Raw genomic sequence first — 21,199 nt, 5'->3', positions numbered from 1 at the left:
AAAGCCATTTCAGAATTTGGAGAACAAGAGGGAAAGAATTTAGTGACAATGATAGCCCAACAAGGAATAGCTCGGGCGTTGAACAGGGCACAAAACCGACAGCGAGGAACGTCGTGGTCTGGGCCTAAACAGGTGATGCAGTAAGAATGAAAATCTCTGTGAGGTATTTGCTTTCCACAGGCAAGACCATTCATTTTTTCTGACATCGGTTAGAGCAAGAAAAAAGAATCACCAACGGGGTACTTAGCATTAGAAGACTTCAGGTCTGAAACTCAAATAACGAAAATTTCAGGTAGAGGCCAACCGGCACTTGCGAACTGCTTCTGGCTCTGCTCGGCAAGCAAAGCTGATGTAATGGCATCGGCTGCATGTTTTATACCCTGACAACCTGATGTCATGGAAGAGGCGACAGCATCTGACGCAGAAATCCCAAGACTCTGGTATTTGGGCCAACTGAGGGCTACCTACAGGCAGATAACCCAAGTGTGACAACTGCAACAGTGAAACATGAAGAACATCTGCATTCTATTTATAAAGACTGGTGGCTTCAGTTGCTTTAATTTTCCAATATATATATATATATATATATATATATATATATATATATATATATATATGTAACAGGAAAAATACAGGTGAACACTTCCCTCATGAATGGATGGTCCATTAACTCTATTCCGAAATTTAACTAAAAGGATTATAAATCAGGTCTCAGATCATAACTAATTTATGGGTTTTGAGACATGAATATTTAGAAATTCACTTTGACAGCAGAGCAAAGTGAAGCTCTAGAGGTGACTTTAAATATCCATGTTGAGTACACACATCGAATAAGTTATAACTGGGAAGACCCAATCATAATTCTTTGTAGTATGTGGAACTTCAGCTGCTGCAACAAGCAAAACGTTTATGAGAAACAGTCACATGTTTAACAAGCATTTTATATATTGGACGTTTTCTACTTGTCAACTATACTTCAAGTGCACTGTACCAAATTTATCCTGTGTGCTCTGAATATCTGAACATACTACGCTGAAATTAATTACAGCATAAACAGTACAAGGAAAAATTATGTTTATTGTGGAGCTCTTCCAAATTTATCCTATGAGCTCTTCATATCTAAACCTGCCACAATTCTTCCCTGTACTGTTTATATTTTAATTGTTTGTTGTACAGCTCTTCCAAATCTATCCTGTGTGCTTTTTATTATGTAAATGTGATACTTTAAATCTATCCTTGTACTGTTTATATTCTAATTATATTCCCTGTGGAGTTTTCTCCCCGGGTCTCCACTGAAAATGGGTTCTGCCTGGCCCAGTGGACTTTCCTGGTAAACAAATGCCAATAAATAAGTGTAGAAGCACAAAGTTCTTTACAGCCTTGAAAGCTGTAACACATTCAACAATGCTGCATGGTAAACAGCTTTCAAAGCTACCAAAGACCAACCTGCGACTCTTTTACTTGCACTGCAGAGTGATCTGTATTACAGCTTTTAAGGCTGTCACTTTATCACTTATGCTGTTCTCTGCAGCCCTTGTGGACCACAGCATGAGACCCAATCATAACAGGTTTGAATTTTTGTTATGCACCTTTAACAGCTGTTATGATTGGGTTTCACAGTGAATAAGTGCACACCTGGCTTATCTTTTTGTATAATTTCATAGTGTAATCAGCACCCTCTACATGCTAAAATAAAATACTGCAGTGCCTTCATTAGTTTTGGCACATCAAGAGTAACAGTGAGACAGGTATGATTTATTTTTCCAAGTTGTGCAAGCAAAATGTTTGAGAAACAAAATTCAGATGGTCTTTCTTCACTGCAGTTCTCTCTCACAGTAGTACACTGTTTTCTGAGACAGAATGCAAATACAAGAGACTTTCACAAATATGTGACATTCTCAGCACAGAAAAGGAAGATTTTCAGTTTAAAAAGAGGTCAGCCAGTGTTACATGATGAACTGACAAAAACTATAAGCAGTGTGGACAATACTTTACAAGTTAAGATATTTTAAAATACATGTTTGCAGACAAGTAACTGTTGTACAGAACATAGTCTCAAAAATAAGTCTCAAAACTTTAATACCTACAAAGCTTAGTTTTAACATTTTTTATACTGGAAAACAAATGAAATATACAGCACAATGAAAAGGAGATCAAATTTGGTTCTGTAGAACAAAGAACAAAAAATTGTGAAAAATGTAAAACTGGTATAATGTAACAGTAACTCAAGTATTAAATGCCTGAGAAAGTAAAAAAAAAGCAAGGCTAGCCTGCAGCAACTATTAGTCAAACATTTTATGTACATTTTTTTTTACTTAAAGGCATTTTAACTTTAATAAAATGAATATGTAACTTCATCAAAAAGTTTTATACCACATTTGTTAACATTAAGCTGCAACTTTAAGGTCCTCATCAAATGAAAGCAGCACATTTCTACAATAAATTTATATACAATTAAATATATACATATATTCACAGTATATTTTATAGTGCTGTGTATGTACATTTTTACACATAATTGGGGAACACAATCACACTAAAGGAGAAAGTGTGCTAAATACATATTTTAGGTAACATTCCCATTATTTACACACAGCCAACAGTTTGTCAGAGTAACAAAATTCCTATTTCTCTTCACTGTTCTTCACTGGTTGAAGGTAAACCTCTATCAAAAAGACTTATTTGTGGAGAAGTTCCTATAGGAGAAGATGGGCCAGCACTAGACATCGTGCTGGAAGGACCACTACTGCCTAAAAAAAAAAACAAAAAAACAAAATATGAACTGCATTACAAGCAACCAGCTAAATACGTGATCTGAGTAGCTGTAACAAACCTTTGATGGCTACCAACAGCAAAAATTATAGATAAATGGATAGATATATAGACAGACACATTCCAAAAAGGTTTGACTTTATGTAATGTTAAGTGACAATTTTGTTTTACTGGTACCACAGAGCAAGCACCAAGATGAAACCAAGTAAACTGTTTCACCTTGCATACTACTATGTCAACCTACAACCCGCAGTTCCTGTTCTTATCTTCAAAATTCCACAGGTAGCTCAAAATAAAAAAAGGCTCTAAATTAAAAATGCTCATTTGAAATGTATGGCTTTAGGGAATTGTGCCATACTGTGCAGTTTTAACTCTATAAACACATCCCACCATAACTAGCACTTACTATTTCAAACATCTTCACTTTATCCTTGAGGCAACCTCAGACCTTAATTATTAACCACATGCAAATAGAGAAACCATAAAGGAAAAAGCAATTAGTACTTGTTTTCCTGCCTTTCTAAGCTAGTATAGTCCAGTTTTCAGGTTAGTACTGAATTCGGGGCTGTGTTACAAGTTTCTGTGTTTGCCCATACCTTACTTGGATAAAAGGAAGTTTCTGTGTTCACTGTGAGAGAGGGAGCTTTGAACAGCCTATCTGTCCCTGGAGGAGTGGTTTCAGCCCAGAAATTAGTAGTTTATTGGCCATTTTGGGCTAATTTCTCTATCTTTCATTTCCCTGCTATAAAACCAGCATTTGCGTGGTTTTGCGCACCGGGTAGCTAGGGTATAACTATTCCCGGCTCCACAAAGTTTACTCTTCAATTTTTTCCCTTGGAACTAGACAAACTTAAAACTTAAGCACTCAAACCATTCACTTCTCATCCCAGCACTTGCTCAAAACTCCTAGCAAGCACTAATAAACCTTAGCACTAGACCCCCCTATACTGTAGAGAAAAACAAGGCTCTCTATTCGACCTGACCAGCCAATCAGTAAAACAGTTCACTGTACCTATCCAGGCATGTCCAAACGGCAGTTTCAGGTGTACTCTCCGGTCCAACTGGTGAATCTGGGCATTTTGAAGCAATGTTACAATTGCCTTATGTACACAGACAACCCTCTCCTCCTTCCACCAAACACTAATTCATGCAAGAGATGCAATTATACAGCAAAACTGGAGGCTAAGCTCTCTCCACCCAAGGCTGGACCAGGCAGTCAAGAGAAGAAGGGAATTACTTGCATCACACCACCAGTCTCACATAGACCTAAGAAACCAGCACCGGCAAAAAAAAACACATAAATACATGAAAACATACTCGGAGGCTCTAAATAAAAATCTGCAAAAGCAACAGTGACCTCCAAAGCAGACATCCAAGGAACCTCCACCCCCGAACACAAACCATGAAACATATACTTCACAAAACCAGTGTGCCACACAATCACAGACCTTAAGGCAAAATAACATACCCAACACACTAGTAATAGGTGACTCTATAATCAGGCACATTGACACCCACTCACTAGGCTGAACAAGGAGAAGGTTACTGTTAGCTGCCTGTCGGGTGCTAGGATCTGCCACATAACACCAGCACTCGGGTCACTCCAGAACAAGTACAAATATGACTCTGTCATTGTCCATGTTGGTGTGAATGACCTGAGCCATACCTCCTTGGACTACATGAAGAGAGACATGGAGGAGCTTTCTGATCACGTAGCCCAGGCCGGTATGACCCTGACCCTGAGTAGCATCCTGCCCTCACCAAGAATGGTACCACGGTACAGAGAAAAAATTATCAGTTTCAACAATTGGCTAAGCTTCTGGTGTCATTCAAAGGGGATCCAGTGTCTGTCAGCCTGGGATGACATGCTCGACAAGCCACGCTGCTTCGCTAGAGACGGCTTGCACCTGTCACCCTTAGGCTTTCGAATACTAGCCAAGGCTCTTGCCAACCGCATAGTGCCTTTTTAGGCAAGGCTCAAAAGACAAACCCACCGCCATAAATAGCACAAGTAACAAAAAACTGAGGGTAATGCTACTCAATGCCAGAAGTCTAAACCTCAAAATGCACGCACTCGAGGCACTCCTCAGTATAGAGAAAATCGATATATGTGCAGTAACAGAAACCTGGTTTAAGGCTCCAGCGAGCACCCCAGCACTACCAGGCTACAACTCATACCATACATTTCAGCCACAAAACCCGGACCGAAATACAAAAGGCGGGGGAGTATCCATATTCATCAAGGATACCCACACCTCCAAGTTACTGGCAAAGCACGATGCTTCAGAGATCATCCACGTGCAACTAACAACAGGCAAAACTGCTATTCAAATTATAGCTTGCTACAGATCATCCACCATGTCCCAGGAACCCCACTCCACATTCCTGGAAACATAAAGGTCCTACCAAACACCCTGATATTGGGTGATTTCAATTACCCACACATTAACTGGGAGAACTACTCAAGTACAAACTCCCTTGCCCAACATTTCCTAGAATTTATAAGCTCAAACGCCCTGGATTAACTGGTCAACACCCCCATCAGAGATGACAACATATTGGACCTGGTCATCACCAACATGGGTGTCCGGTGTTCCACACCAGAGGTCAACCCCCCACTGGTTAGATCTGACCATAAACTAATCACTCTTGATATCCACATTCCGCCACCACCCCCGGTCAAAGAAAAGTACAGTTTTGTACCTACCATAAATGTAGATGTTCGAAGATCCACATTGCTGCAGTCATAACCTGTGGGTAGTCCGCTGTCCTCGGTCGGCCCGAATACCAAAGCGTTAGGCTGGCGTCGGTCATGGTCGCTCAGATCTGACGTCAGTACGCCATGGTACTAAAGCGCATGACCGACGCCATATCCTCAGTCTTTCTTGCCCCAGATGTCAGAAGGCCTTAAAAAGAAAGGCCATAGCCAAAAATGGAAAAACACCCAATCACCAAAGTAGAAACAATAGTTACACCACAAACCACACAGCCACCCCAAACTACAGAGGGGAAGGAGGGAGGGTAAATTGGACTGCAGCAATGTGGATCTTCGAACATCTACATTTATGGTAGGTACAAAACTGTACTATGTTCTTCATCTCACATTGCTGCAGTCATAACCTGTGGGTAGAATCCCAAAGCAAAGGTAAAGGGAGGTTGGCAAAATCAGAAAGCATTGGGAGCTGCTAACATGCCCTGTAAAACTGCAGTGGCAAACCCAGCCCTAGATTTGGAATAAAGGGGGAGATGGTAATGTTTAGAAAAAGTGTGCACTGAACTCCAAGTAGCTGCCTCCAAAATATCCTTAGTAGCTACTCCCTTAAAAAGCAGTAGAAGTGGCAGTCGCCCTAGTGGAATGAGGTCTGATTCCAGCGGAACCTCCTTACCATGATGAGAATAACAAAAAGCAATACAATGGCCAATCCACTTAGAAATAGTTTGTTTTGAAACAGGTTTTTCCTGAGAACCCAAGGCAAAAGAAATGAATAACTGTTGAGACTGCCTGAACCCTTTAGTTCTGCTCAAATAATAACGTAACTGCCTGTGAATATCCAAAGAATGCAAAATCTTTTCCCCTTTATTTTGGGGATCAGCATAAAATGTAGGCAAATGAATAGATTGGTTTAAGGCCACATTAGAAACAACCTTAGGCATAAAAGTAGGATTAGTACGCAGGGAGACCCTATCCTTATGAAATATCAGGAAGGGTTCAACTGCCATTAGAGCCTGTAATTCAGATACCCTTCTAGCAGATGTAATGGCCAACAAAAAAGCAGTCTTCCAAGACAAAAACTTCAACTCCGTAGTAGCTGCAGGTTCAAAAGGAGGTAAAGTGAGCTTTTCCAACACAAAATTGAGATCCCAGGAAGGAGTAGGAGCTCTACGTGGGGGTCTTATGTTCTTTGCCCCTCTAAGAAATTGCTTAAACAAAGGGTGAGAGAATAATGGTGGGTCACAGTCATAGTGAGCAGAAATGGCTGCAGCATGAACTTTTACAGAGGAGAAAGACAAACCTTTGTCTAATAATTCTGTAAGATACTGAAGTGAAACACTCAAATTAGGCACAGAAACATCAAAGCTCTTTGTTTTGCTCCAAAGAAAAAATCTCCTCCATTTATCAGCATAAACTTTCCTGGTACTAGGCAGTCTGGCCTCCAAAATGACATTCAAAACTTGTTGAGGAAGCTGCGACCCCCCAGGGTCTAAAACTGAATACGCCAAGCTGTCAGATGCAGGGACTGAATCCTGACATTGCGGAAATGATTGCTTGCCTGGGACAAAAGGTGTGGAATTGATGGCAAAGGCCAAGGAGGCTCCCGTACTAAACTCCTCAGCAGAGGGTACCAGTGCTGACGTGGCCAATCTGGAGCTATTAGAATCATGCAAGGCTTGTCCTGTCTGACCTTCAAGAGCACCTTGGGAAGAAGAGGTAGAGGAGGAAAGGCATAGACGTGAAGGTTGTTCCAACTGAATGATAGAGCATCCACTTTCCAAGCTTTTGGGTGAAACAGCTTTGTGCAAAACTTTGGCAGTTGGAAATTTAGTGGAGAAGCGAACAGATCTATGTCTGGAGTCCCCCACGCCACCGTCAACTGTTGAAATACATGAGGATCCAGTTTCCACTCATGGGGATCCACCATCTGTCTGCTCAAAACATCTGCTAAGGAGTTCTGTGCTCCCAGCAGAAACCTTGCCTGAAGAGTGAGGTGCAAACTGAGAGCAGCCTCCCACAAAATCATAGCTTGTCTGCAACGAGGGTACGAATGGGTTCCCCCTTGCTTGTTGATGTACCACATGACTGTTGTGTTGTCTGTCTGAATCAACACCTGTCCTGGTTGAAGTAGATCCTTGAAAGCCATCAGGGCAAATTGGACTGCTAACATCTCCTTCATGTTGATATGCAAATGTTGTAGTCTGGGAGGCCACGTGTCTTGAACCCATTTCCCATTGAAGTGTGCTCCCCAAGCCATGTCTGAGGCATCTGTCGTTAAGATCTGACTCGCCTCTGGTCGGGTCACAGGGAGTCCCTTGTTTAGGTGACATTCCTGAGCCCACCACAAGAATTCCTTTTGGATGCAAGGTATTATCTGAATGACAGTGTCCAAATCGTGGCAGTGTTGAGTCCATACGCTTTTGAGATACCATTGTAGCGTCCTCATATGCAGTTTGGCATTGGGAAGCACCAGAATACAAGATGCCATGAACCCCAAGGCCTGAAGGACTGTCCTTGCAGTCAGCCTGGACCGTAGAGATAATTGCTGGAAGTAAAGGGCAAGATTTCTTTGTTTGTCCGGGGTCAAAAACGCCATCTGAGAGGCTGTATTCAGTCTCACACCCAGAAAGCACATGTCCTGAGAGGGTACTAGACTGGACTTTGTTTCGTTCACAGAATACCCTAGGCACCTTAACACTGCCATAACATACTGAAGATGGTGAAGTAACTTGACTTTGTCTTGCGCAAGAATCAGGCAATCGTCCAAATAAGGATAAATTTGTATTCCCCTTAATCTTAAGAAGGCTATCACCGGAGCCAGGACTTTTGTGAACACCATGGGCGCAGTAGATAAGCCAAAGGGCAATGCAGAGAACTGATAATGAAAAGTACCAGCCCGAAAATGCAGGAACCTCCTGCAGCTGGGCCTGATAGGAATGTGAAGATAAGCCTCTTTGAGATCCAGAGTTACCATCCAGTGATCTTTGCCCAGCAGAGGCAGAAGCTGCTGCAATGTTAACATCTTGAATTTTGGAATGACCAGGTATGTGTTGAGAATAGACAAATCCAGAATTGGCCTCCAAGTGTTTCCTTTCTTCGGTACAAGAAACAGGCGAGAATAAAATCCTAGGCCTACTTCTGACGGAGGGACCCCCTGCATAGCCCCCATTTTTAAAAGTAAAGAAATCTGTTTGTGAGCCTCCAACTTTTGCTGAGGAGGAACGTCTGGCATGCCTTTGAAAGGAGGCAAGGTGTGAAAATAAAACTTGTAGCCTCGGTCTATAATGTCCAACACCCATTTGTCCTGGGTGACTAAAAGCCAATTTTGCCTGAAAAGTGCCAACTTTCCTCCCAGAGGAGCTGCCAGACAGGAGGGATCTGGCAGCTGGAGATACAGGTCATTGGGTCTGTTTACGAAAATGTTGACCCCTGCCCTCACCTGAAGATTGTGCAGGGGAACTCCACGTCCTAGGCCTGAAAGAACCCTGAGCATGAGCTCTGCCCCTACCACGTCTAGATCTGCCCCTAGACTGTAAATCAGAAGAAGGATAAGCCCATCCCTTAGCAGGCCAATTTCTACTAAACTTAGGGGGCTGCACCTGCAAAAAATCCTTAACTGTCTGCATGGACTTAGCTTTGTCTTCCATTTTCTTCAAAACTGACTCCACAGGAGAACCAAACAGAACTTCAGATTGAAGGGGAGCATCCAAAATTCGAGCTTTAACATGCTCTGACAAATTCTGATCCTTAAGCCAGGCATGCCTACGAATAACTGATCCAGTGGCAGCCACCCTGGAAGAAGCCTGTAGAGCATCAAAACCACACTGCAAAGAATGCTTACCCACCTGATCAGAGGCATGAACTAAATCTTGCAATTCCTTACACTCTATACCCTCTGCCAAAGCATCTACCTTAGATTTTAACTGACTTAAGAGAAAATTCTGGTACTTCAGCATATGAAACTGGCAATTCAAAGCCCTCATCGCTAGAGTGGAAGAGGTATACACTTTTTTACCCCACCTATCCAAAGCTCTAGAATCTTTATCCAGAGGAACTGGATTCTTTACAACAGAAGCCCTGACACCCTTAGGTCCCTGGCTAATAGTTTCCAGGTCCGCTCTTGGGCTCTTATACAAATATTTATGAGCCTCTGGCACTCTGTAATACCTGTCTGGCTTGACCGGGGCAGGAGGCAAAGAATCAGGATTAAGGGAAGCTTCAGAGAAAACATCCTGAACAACATCCAAAACAGGGGGAATAGCCAAGGGCCTATGCTGTGGCAAAAACAAAAATTCCCTAAGTCTCTTTCGAGAATCTGAGAAATCCTGACCTTCCCACTTAAAATGCTCCCTCATGGAATGCAGGGTCTCAGAAAAAGAAAAATCCTCTGGAGGGGAAGCAGAAGGACTAGAATCCTCTGCATCTGAATCAGAATAAGGAGGAAAATCCTGAATGTCTTCAGCCGAAGACTCTGAGCAATCTGAAGAATGCTCCAATCCTTCCACCTCTGGCTCCACCCTAGGCCTCTTATCTGGAGGGGGCATAGAACCCCTGATTAAGGTAATCAAATCCTCTGCCATTTTCAGCATATGCTTTTTGGGTACAGAACCTGCAGAACTAGGGCTGACGCCAGAGGAAGACAAACCAGGCCTGACCTTGGAAGGTGCCTTAGAGACAGAAGCAGAAGGCCTAACCACCTTATGCAAAGAAGGGACTACAGAGACCTGAGAGGCCCCCTCAGCCTGACCCGACTCCTGAGAGGCCACATCCTGCAAGATTAAAGGCTCCCCCTGAGATTCAGCTGAAACCTCGGCTGGATCCACAGATTCCACCGTAGTTTCCAAAGAACCGGCGTCCGTAACGGACGACTCATCCTGCTTGGACTTTAACGATTTTTCCTTACGCTTCTTAGCGGTAGCGGGCATCGGAGGATCCGACGGCATATTGTAGTTACACCGCTTACCGAAGACAAGTCTAGCACAATCTAACCTGCGTTTAATGGTGCGCTTATTAAATCTAGCACAAAAGCGACACCCGACTACGTCGTGCTCAGGCCCCAAGCAAGGAATACAGAGAGAGTGGTAATCCCTATGAGGTATCTGTTTCCCACAAGAAATACAATTATTTACTTTTTCTGACATCCGGATTTAACTGAGGCAAGAAAAGACAAAAATATTCCCCAACGGGATACTTAGCCCAACTTGGTCTTCGGTCTGAAACTCAGAATACGAAAATTTCAGGACGCCGAACGGCACTCTCAAACGCTGCTTCTGCTTCGGACCATGCGGCAAGAAAGTCTGAGGATATGGCGTCGGTCATGCGCTTTAGTACCACGGAGTACTGACGTCAGATCTGAGCGACCATGACCGACGCCAGCCTAACACTTTGTTATTCGGGCCGACCGAGGACAGCGGACTACCCACAGGTTATGCCTGCAGCAATGTGAGATGAAGAACATCCACTGTGAAAAACTTTTCAAAAGCAAACTACATGTTACTTAAGACCGAGGTGGGAAGTTTCAAAGCCCCCCATGCTAAAGGATAATGCTGTCCAAGCTGCAAAATCCTTTACTAATGCACTCTACAGGCACCTACAAGAATGCATGGATCATGCAAACAAAACCAAGAATCACTCCTCCAAGAAAAGGAAACCAGTCTGGTGTACCCCTGTCATAAACAAGCTATACAATAAGGAGGAGGAAACTAGTACAGAAAAGAGTAAAATCCCAAGAAGGGAAGACATCCCTGATCAGTATCAGCAAGAAACTATGTTCCCTCATAAAATCATCCAAGGCTAGCTTCGAAAGAAAAATTGCCATGGACTCCAAAGATAACCACAAGGCATTCGTGGCAATTCTCAGATCTGCTCAGAGTTAGTGCAGAATGGCACAAAATACACTGAACCGACAGATATAGCCAACATCCTGGCAGACAGGTTCAGTGCAAACGTCACCCCCCTCTCACCCCCAAAAGGGCCCATAACTATACCAGAAGAATGTAGTGCCCCTGAAATCACAGACACTCAGTTTAAAACAGCCCTCTCCAAAGACAAAAATACAGCATCAATGGGACAGGACGGTGTCCCAGGCTGCGTCCTACATGAGCTCAAAGATGAACTAACCCCTCATCTAAACACACTGTTTAAACTCAGCCTCTCCACAGGCTACTGGCACACGCAACGGTTATTCCACTCCACAAAAGTGGAGCCACAACGGACCCCGGGAACTACTGCCCTATAAGCCTGACCAGCGTGGTCTGCAAAGCTATGGAGCGCATCATCATGGATCTCCTTAACAGAGACAAAGGAAACCTCCAAACACTGGACCCTACCCAGTCTGGCTTTGTTAAGGGCAGATCATGCCTCCTAAACCTGGTGGAATTCTTTGAGACAGTTACCAAGGCTATAGACGAGGGAAAGGTGGTCCACACAGCCTACCTAGACCTCGCAAAGGCCTTTGACACCATTCACCACTCAGGTATTATAGACAAGCTCACCAGCCTGAACATAAACCCCTACGTTACGAGATGGGCTGCCAATTGGCTCATGGACAGAACCCACATGGTAAGAGTTGCAGGAGCTAGGTCTGACTCTAAACCGGTTACAAGTGGCATTCCCCAGGGCTCAGCCCTAGGACCCCTCCTGTTTGGCATATATGTCTCAGAGGTACAGGCAAACACAGGAGGACTATGGCGGACCAAGTTCGCAGATGACTGCAAACTAGGGGCTGTAACTGACTCTCCGGCTGACACAGACATCCTCCAAAAGGGTCTCACTGAGACAGATACCTGGTGTCAAAACCATGGCCTCAAGCTAAATGCCAAAAAGTGCATAGTCATCCCCTTTGGAAAAAACAAAATACCCACAAACTACCACATAGGTGGTAGCCCCCTAAATACAGAAGACGTAATAAGGGATCTGGAGACCCAAGTAGATAGTAACCTCTCCTTTGATAATCACATTGCCTAAGTGGTTAGAAACTCCTTCTATGTGGCCCACCTAATCACAAAAGGGTTTGCATCCAGATCGAAAGAGGTCATTGGGCCCCTCTACGCATCACTCATCAGACCCATCATAGAGTACAACGCCCCATTTGGGAAGTACCTTACAAGTTACCTGCAACAATTGGAAAGACCACAGAAGTACCTCACCAAGGGGACCACTGGCCTCAAGCAGATGCCCTATGCAGCTCGACTGAAGAAACTCCAGTTGCATACCACCTACTCAGAGGTGCTCTCTGCCAGACGTACAAGACCATGAACAACTCAGAAGTGATGGACATGCTCCATCTAAAGAAAACCATATCCCCTCGAGCCACACGCTCCAGGGATCTAAATCTCACCACAACAATAAATAGGACATGCTGGAGGGATAGATTCCTGTCCCAGAGACTTCCCATGCTCTGGAACAAGATTCCAATCTACATTAGGCAGAGCTCCTCGCTAACCCTCTTCAAGAGAAACCTTGATGAGTGGATGGGAAACAGAAGGTTTACCCCAGGGATCACTTCAATAGCTCTGCTGGACAGAGGTACAGGGAACTAATCTAAGGGGGCGGCAAAAGCCAACACATTCCAGCTAGGCTTATAAATGCCTTCAGGCAGATAGCCTAGTATCTACCTATGAACCTATCACCAAGTCAGTTTAAATGAGCTGCTTCCTGTGGCCCAGTGTTTCATTCCCTCAGCCTCCATTGCTAATTGTGTGACTCTGAGAAAGTTACTTAACCAGTGCTCTTGGGCCGAGTCTCAAAAATGTACTCTTTCTCAATTAATAAATACAAATAAAAGAAAAATAAAACTTTGGGTGGCTAGGACATTCCACTAAGCAAATTGCCCTTTTATAGAGTAAACTTCAAGAAAGTACAACTGTGTAAGTAACAGTAAATGCACAAATTTCTCATTGCTGCATTAGTCTTTAGGTTATATGGGTTGTTTCTCCACCTAGGAAATGCTTCATAAAGCTCTGGCTGCACAGGCACAGGCACACACACACGAGCCTAACAATACTGAAAAAATATCAAGGAACAATGACAACAAAGAAACATACAAAGTAGAAACACACAACCTTAATTTATGCCCATATTCAGCTATACAGAAAAGAGTAGGAGGGGTGGCAGGAGATGCAGCTACTGCAAAAGTGAGGAATTCAAACATCTACTGTTAAGAGCAAGTGTATAATGACTGGCATATGATGGTAACAAAGAAGTATCACTAATAGTTGTCTACTATGGGATAAATAAAAAAAACTATATAAACATTACAAGGAACCTTATGCTGTTCTAATTTGCTTTTAGTTGAATAAAATACATTTACTTAGTGACTTACTGTCTGCCTGATTGGCTGTGCTGAATTTGTATGTTGAAATCTGCTACAGATTACAGAAAACATCTATCACAGACTGTCAAACTATATATCCTAACAATTGCATCATTAGAATTCTAGGTCACATGACATGGAATTAGGAAGGAAGTGGACAGCTAGCTGTTCAGCCTACAGTAAATACCAATTAATGTTTACTATACTTACTAAGCATAGTTCCACTGAAGTAACTAAATTAAAATATATTATTTTATAATCAGAAAAAAGAAGTTATGTACTCACTATAACGTTCCATGTGAGTTGTTCCATCTCGCCTTCATTCTTTACTGATGGGTTCGGAGCCGATCCTCAGCTCCGACACGGCTGTTTAGCAAAGTCCCTTATCCCATGACGCACTGCTGGAATTACCTCAGATCTTGTTTGCTGCGTGTACCATATACTAGTAAGAGGACTAATCTTCCCAGACAGGAAGAAACATTGAATAACCAGGATGAAGTTAGTCTCCAGGTCAACCATCAGCCAGGTGGAGGAAGGAGGGAGGGACGTGAGAATGAAAGTGAGATGGAACAACTCACATGGAACGTTATGGTGAGTACATAACTTCTTTATGTGAAGTTGTTCAATCTCGCCATTCAATCTTCACTGATAGGTAGCGTCCCTAGCACCCTAAATCCTGGGTGGTTCACGGGAGTACATTTTTCAGGACCGTAGAACCAAAACCAAAGGAAGCCCTGTCCCTGGAGGCCTTGTCCACTTTGCAATGAGTGATAAAAGTGTGAGGCTTAGACCAAGTGGCTGCAGCACAGATATTGTCAAGAGGTAACTTGGCTTGAAAGGTCAAAGAATTAGAGACTGCTCTTGTTGAATGCGCCTTCACTTTATGCAACAAAGACCTAATAGCAGATGAGTAAGTGTAGGTGATACAATCTGAAAGCCACTTAGAGTTGTTTTAGCCACTGGTCTACCTTTTCTGGCTCCAGAAAATGAAACAAAAAGTTGGTCTGACTTTCTGAAGTCTTTTGTTCTGTCCAGATAATATCTAAGCTGTCTGTGAACATCAAGTTTGTGCAGCGTGTATTCTAAATTGTTGGTATAGTTGGGGAAAAAAACAGGCAACTCAATAATTTGATTTATGTTTGTCTCAGAACATACTTTAGGCAAAAAAGAAGGGTTAGTCCTAAGGGATACTCTGTCAGGATGAAAAATCATATATGGAGGCTTGATAGATAATGCCTGAAGCTCTAACACTGCGGGCAAATGGCCACTAGAAAAATAGTTTTCCATGACAGAAACTTGAGCTCACAAGAAGATGCTGGTTCGAAGGGAGAAAGAATAATATGGGAAAGCATGAAATTCAAACTCCAGGGAGAATAAGGAGTCTTCACTGGAGGTCTCATGTGAAAAGTACCTTTGAGGAAGGCCTTTAATAACTGGTGTTGCATAATATTCAGTCCATCAATACCTAGATGGAAATTAGATATAGCTGCTAACTGGACCCTAACGGTAGCAGCTGCAGTTCCTTCGTGAAAAATCTTGGTCAAGAATTCTAGAATGGATGACAATGGAGCTTGGTAAGGACCAAGGTTTTTGTTAGAAGCCCAAATGGAAAATCTTTTCCACTTACTACAATACAATTTTCTGGTGGAAGGTTTGTGAGAAGCCAACAAAATTTGACTTGTGTCATCTGAAAGATTATGAAGCCTGGCTCTACGGGGAACTGGAGCAGCCAAGCAGTTAGCTTCAGTGACTGCAAAGAAGGTCTGGAACTGGGCCCAGGGGTCATACATCCTCCAAGAGATGATGGTAAAGAAATGGAAACCAAATCTGCCGAGGCCAATGAGGGGCTATAAGAATGACGGTCCTTCCCAGTGACTTTGCTTTCTGTAAAAATCTGGGTTTCAGAGGAATTGGGGGAAATGCATAGAGGAGACCCGGGGGCCAATCGTGTACGAGTGTATCTATTGGGGGTTCTCCCAGAGGGGGGGATCAGGGCAAAGTAGTTGCTGCATTAGGTGTTGATGTGGCTGGGAAAAAGATCGCAACAAGGCTGGCCCCATTTGCGGAAAATCTTGTCTGCAATCTCCTGTTTGAGGGACCACTCGTGTGGCAACAATATTGCCCTGCTCAGCTTGTCCGCTATCACGTTGGATCTCCCTGGGATGTGCATTGCCAACAGAAAGCGCTGGGATGACACAGCCCACTGCCAAACTCTGAGGGCTTCTCAGCAAAGGGGGTAAGACTTGGTCCTGTCCTGTTTGTTCAAATACCAGACCACTGACATGTTGTCTGTCTGTATGGCAATTGTCCCTAGAGGGAGAGTCCTGAAAGTACTGCAACGTCAGAAGTACTGCTCTCATCTCTAGGACATTGATATGCAAATGTGACTCTTGATCCGTCCATGTGCCTTGGGCAGTCTTTCCCTGAAAATTCACCCCCCCCCAATCAGGGAAGCGTCCATGGTCACAGTGGCTACTGAAGAGGGAAGTATAAAGGGGCGTCCTATTGTAACATGTAGAGACGTCAACCACCACTGAAGATCCCTCTTGCACGAGTTTGTAATCAGAATCATATAACTCATTGGCAACTCCTGGTAAGACCACTGAGTGAATAGGAGCTATTGAGGAATCTGCATATGCATCCTCGCCAATGGAATGGCTAAAACTGCTGCCGCCATCAAACCTAGTACTTTCAAGACCTCTGCGGCTGGAGCTCTGTTCTTTGAAACCAGTGATGTGATGTGTTGGTGAAGAATTGATACCCTTTTGACTGGAAGACATAGAGTGCTGGTTGAAGTGTCTAACTCTGCCCCTATAAAGATGATATGCTGTGATGGCGACAAGGCAGACTTTTCGAAGTTGACCATAATGCTTAAGTGGTTGCAGAGTGTCAGAGTGGATTATTTTGCCTGAATCGGTTGTTGCCTGGTGGTGGAGGTAAGGAGCCAATCGTCTAGGTATGGAATCACCTGGAATCCTAGCCGCCTCAATTGAGCCATGACCACTGCCATACATTTGGTAAACACATTGGGGGCTGTAGTGAGACCAAAGGGCAGAGCTCGAAACTGGTAGTGACTGGCTCTTAGCCGGAAACGCAGATGACCTCTGGCTATTTTTATGTGGTAGTAAGCATCCTTGAGATCGATCGAGCACATCCAATTGTCCTTCCCTAAAAAGGGGAGTATGGACTGAAGCGTGACCATCCAAAACTTCTCCTTTTTTACAAATTGGTTCAGTCTGCTGAGGTCCAAAATGGGTCTCCAGTCCCGTTTTCTTTGGAACCAAAGAGAATCTTGAGTAAGTTCCGAATCCTGTTTGGTCTGCTGGAACTGGTTGCATGACTCTTTTTCTAGCAACTTGTGGACCTCTATGGTTGCTTGTTCGCTGTAACTGGGTGGAAGGTCCGGGATTCTCTTGACGGGAATGGGTGGAGAGGAGAACAGTATGAAATACCCTATGGAAATAATGCTCTGTACCCATCTGTCATTTGTGATATCTAACCAGCCTTCTGGGTACAAAGATAAGCGACCCATGACTGCCTCCAAAGCAGGACAGTCGGGCCTCCTCTTAGGAGCGCTGATAGTGTTGGCTAGAGAAATGATCTCCGTCACCTTGGTGTTGCGGACCCCCTCTGCCACAAGGGTGGCATCTTCCATTATCACCTCCTTCTCTGCCCCTGGAGGAAGGTTTTCCACGTGTGTCCTGAAAGGCTCCTTGGTCTTTATGGAACCACATCTTTCCTCCCCTTTGGACTTTGGGGTAAGGTCGAGTAGGGGTAGAAAAGTGGACTCCAACGGCAGACAGTCTTTCCCTCCTGTTCACACCTGGTCAATGTTTCCTTTACCTTAGGCCCAAACAAGGATGAGCCATTAAACGGGATATTTATGAATGAAGACTTGAAGGGCTCCGCAATAGAACAGAGGCGCATCCAATCATGCCTACGAAGAGCAACCCCTGCTCCTGCAGCCTTACTTGACCCATCTACTGCATATGATATGAGACGCATGGACGAGTTCGCAATGGAATTAAGGGTAGCAAGCTGGGCAGAAACCTTGTCATTGACACCTGCAGTTATAGCACCCTGAAGACTATCTCCCAACTCCTTAAGGAGGTCTCTTTGCAGTCTGGTGAAATGGGTCAGATAGTTCAGTGATTGAAGGGTGAAAGTCACTGAACTGAACATGTGTTTCCCATATCTATCCATGATCCTATAATCTCTGTTAGGAGGATGGATAGACGTAGAAGTTTCAGACAATTCCTTCTTGGTGGCTGCTGCCGCCACCACCATGGCATCAACAGGGACTCCCTTGGCCAAGAAGGTTTTATCCGCTGGGGCAGAGATAAACTTATTCGGCCTCCGATGAACAGGTTGCATGGAATCCGGAGACTCCCATGCCCTAAGAGAGACCAGTTGCATAAGCTCATCGTAGGGTGGAGACACCCAGGAGGTGGAAGGTTGAGACCCAAAAGCCTTCAGAAAAACTGACTCGTCCTCAGTAGGGTTTTTGGACTGCTAGTCACCCTTCTGCCTAAGGATCTCAAGGATCTCCACAAAGGAGATGTCCTCAGAGGGGGATCGAGGGGACCCTTCTGACTCATCCAAGTCAGTGTCAGATGTCAATGACTCCTGTGGGGAGTCCAAGTGCCTCCTCTTGCACACTCTCTTTCTGGGAACTTCTTCAGTGGGAACCTCTGGGGAAGTCTCAGAAGAGCAGGGGACGCCCATTGGGGCTACCTGAGGCTCCAAGGTCTCCACGCTTGGGGTGGCCGATGGAAGCAGAAGCAGACACCGGCACTTTAGGGGAAGAAGATGCCAGACCTGGTGATGAGGAAGTCTTAGGAAACAGTACTCGCCTCATGGCTACGAAGGTATCATGTCTCCGATGAGAAGGAGTTGACGGACCCAATGGAACCATGATCCCCTCCCGCATCGATGCCGTGGGCTCCGAGCACAAGGTAGGAGCCGAGCTCACCCGCGCCGAGGCCCCGAGAGGAAGACTCTGCACAGACAGGTCAGTGCGACTATCCTCCCCAGACCCGACCAGAGAGAGTTGGCTCCTAGAGTCCCCAGACAGCGCCGAGGATGTCCGAGTAGATGGAGCCAATGACACTGGGACAGATGTCAGCTCCAAGGGTTCTACGACCATCAGGTCGGTCTCTTCTGGCTCCGAAAATCTGCTACGGCTCTGAGGAGGAGCAGTCGATTTCTGGATAGTAGTCTTCAGTTCCGACACCTGGGTCGGAGCCGACAGCAAATTAGCTAGGCCTGGTGCCTTTAAGAGCTTCTGTACCAACCGGTCTATGTCCGAATCCGAAAGACTAACAGAGGACCTGGAGGAATGCATTGATGGTGCCGACTGGAGTAATGGAGAAGAAGGTGATTCGGAGACCAGTCTCAAGGCAGTATCCCGGGTCCGAAAGGAAAAGACTGTCTGCTCCGAAGGCTGTGGAGCCAAAGTCACAGCAAGTTCCACTTTCTTAGACTTCTTTGACTTAGAGTCTGAAGAGGATTTGGAGGACTTCGATGACTTGCTGGCTCCATCCTGGTCAGTCAAAGCTTCCACAAAGGCAAACTCAAGAAGACCCTAATCCATGAGCTTTCTCTTCTTCTCAGCAAGCACTCTAGTGGAAAAGGAGTGGCAGACACTGCAGGACTCCTGATGGTGCACCTCACCCAGACAATAAATACATTGAACGTGTCCGTCAGTGACAGACATCTTTTGTCAGCAGTCAGGACATTTTTTGAAACCAGACTTAGGATGTCTTGTCTTTATCTTCTGACATAATAAGAAACAAATTCTATCACCTTTAACAAGAAAGCAACTAGGAAAACACACACACAATATTAACAATGTCCAAAAGGCCACACTGTGTATATGTGCGTATATATATATATATATATATATGTATATATATATATATATATATATATATATATATATATATATAACCACAAGAACTAACTGTATATTAGTCCGAAGCCCACACTAGCAAAGAAAGGCCAGTAAAACTAACGAGGCCCAAAAAGATAGTACTATTCTGGATAATTAAGTAAGCAATAGAGTAAATTTGAAATATATGAAAATTTTTTAAGAAAAACTTGCTATTTCGTTGAAAAAGTGTCGAGCAAAGCTGGAAACCAAGAGATCAGTGCCATGGAAAACTAGATCTGAGGTAATTTCAGCAATGCATCATGGGATAAGGGGCTTGGTCTCGAGCTACTGGTAATCTTTGAGCTTTGCTAAACAGCCGTGTCGGAGCCGAGGATCGGCTCCGAACCCATCAGTGAAGAATGAACGGCGAGATTGAACAACTTCACATGTCTAGTTTGCATAATGAGAGCACAATTAAACCAAACAAAAAAAAATGGTAAAAAAAACTTTGCTCATGGTCTTTAAAATATTTCTAAATGAACAGACAGAACATGTGCTTTGGTTCACCTAAATCTTACAGATTATTGTTTTTGTAGTTAAACTTCTAATTCTGTATTTTTCATTTTCTGTGCCAACATTCACTCTAGATATTGATTTGCAAGTGTTGCATACACAGTGCCAGCTCCACTTGATGTAGCGGGATAAAGAGATAATTACTACTGAGACAACCTAAGTTTGACTAGCATCTCAGTCATCTATCGGAGTTGGTGTGGGGGAGTAGAGGAGTGATGTGACTTTGCCAGCTCTCTTCAAGGGGATGGGATGGGGTGGTTGGTGGGAACGCATGCTTGCAGCACATACCCCCATGGTTGAATCACACTTGGAGAACAAAGACCTCACAGGAGCACTGGCTTGTGGAAGTGAATGACATGTCCTTGCTGATGCCCACTGGACACTTGAAACCTGTGTGCATTACTGAGCATGTACAATGGCATCACGAGTACAACTGATGTCTGTGTAAATGACGGCTCCTTTTGGTCAGCTCTTGCCCTGGAGTATGGTGAATGACTAGGCCAGCTGACCAATTGTCTAATGGTCAGCATACACAATGGGAGTGAAGTTAAAAAAGTTATGTATTCAAAGTATGATATGCTACACTATGTAAACATAAGGTTTCATATTTTAAGTATGTTTTCACTTAAAATACTTTACTAGATTTCTACAACTTTGAGAAGGGGAAAAAAAACATTTTCAGGATAAGATTAGTAACAACTTGATGGATGGGGCATGGTAGATAGATCAATTTGGGTAACTGTTTTTAGTGAAAGTGCAAATTATTAATAATGCAGTATGACACATACTAGTCTTATATACTAGTCTTATCAACACATCCCTCGTATATAAGAATATGCCTAACTTACAAGTCATATCTGACAAAAGGGATACACCTGTTATCAACATTACTTACTTAGAAGTCAAATATGAAACATTTACTATTATCTTAACAATATAATTTGTATCTTATTTG

At 43.8% G+C, this 21,199-nt stretch overlaps 1 protein-coding gene across 1 annotated transcript in view; it reads right to left on the bottom strand.

Moving 5' to 3' along the window:
- Positions 1 to 1,734: 1,734 nt before the first annotated feature.
- PPIP5K2 (diphosphoinositol pentakisphosphate kinase 2) overlaps positions 1,735 to 21,199 on the bottom strand; it is a 3,486,936-nt gene continuing 3,467,471 nt past the window's right edge. The window contains 1 exon segment of the mRNA XM_044063880.1: positions 1,735 to 2,750. Within this exon segment, the coding sequence (XP_043919815.1) occupies positions 2,635 to 2,750 (116 nt within the window). The 3' untranslated portion in view covers positions 1,735 to 2,634.

This window comes from Protopterus annectens, chromosome 2.part2, assembly GCF_019279795.1.
Source record: "Protopterus annectens isolate FY-2018-M chromosome 2.part2, PAN1.0, whole genome shotgun sequence".
Classification (NCBI taxonomy): domain Eukaryota; kingdom Metazoa; phylum Chordata; order Ceratodontiformes; family Protopteridae; genus Protopterus; species Protopterus annectens.
This window is presented reverse-complemented; position numbering and strand designations above follow the sequence as displayed.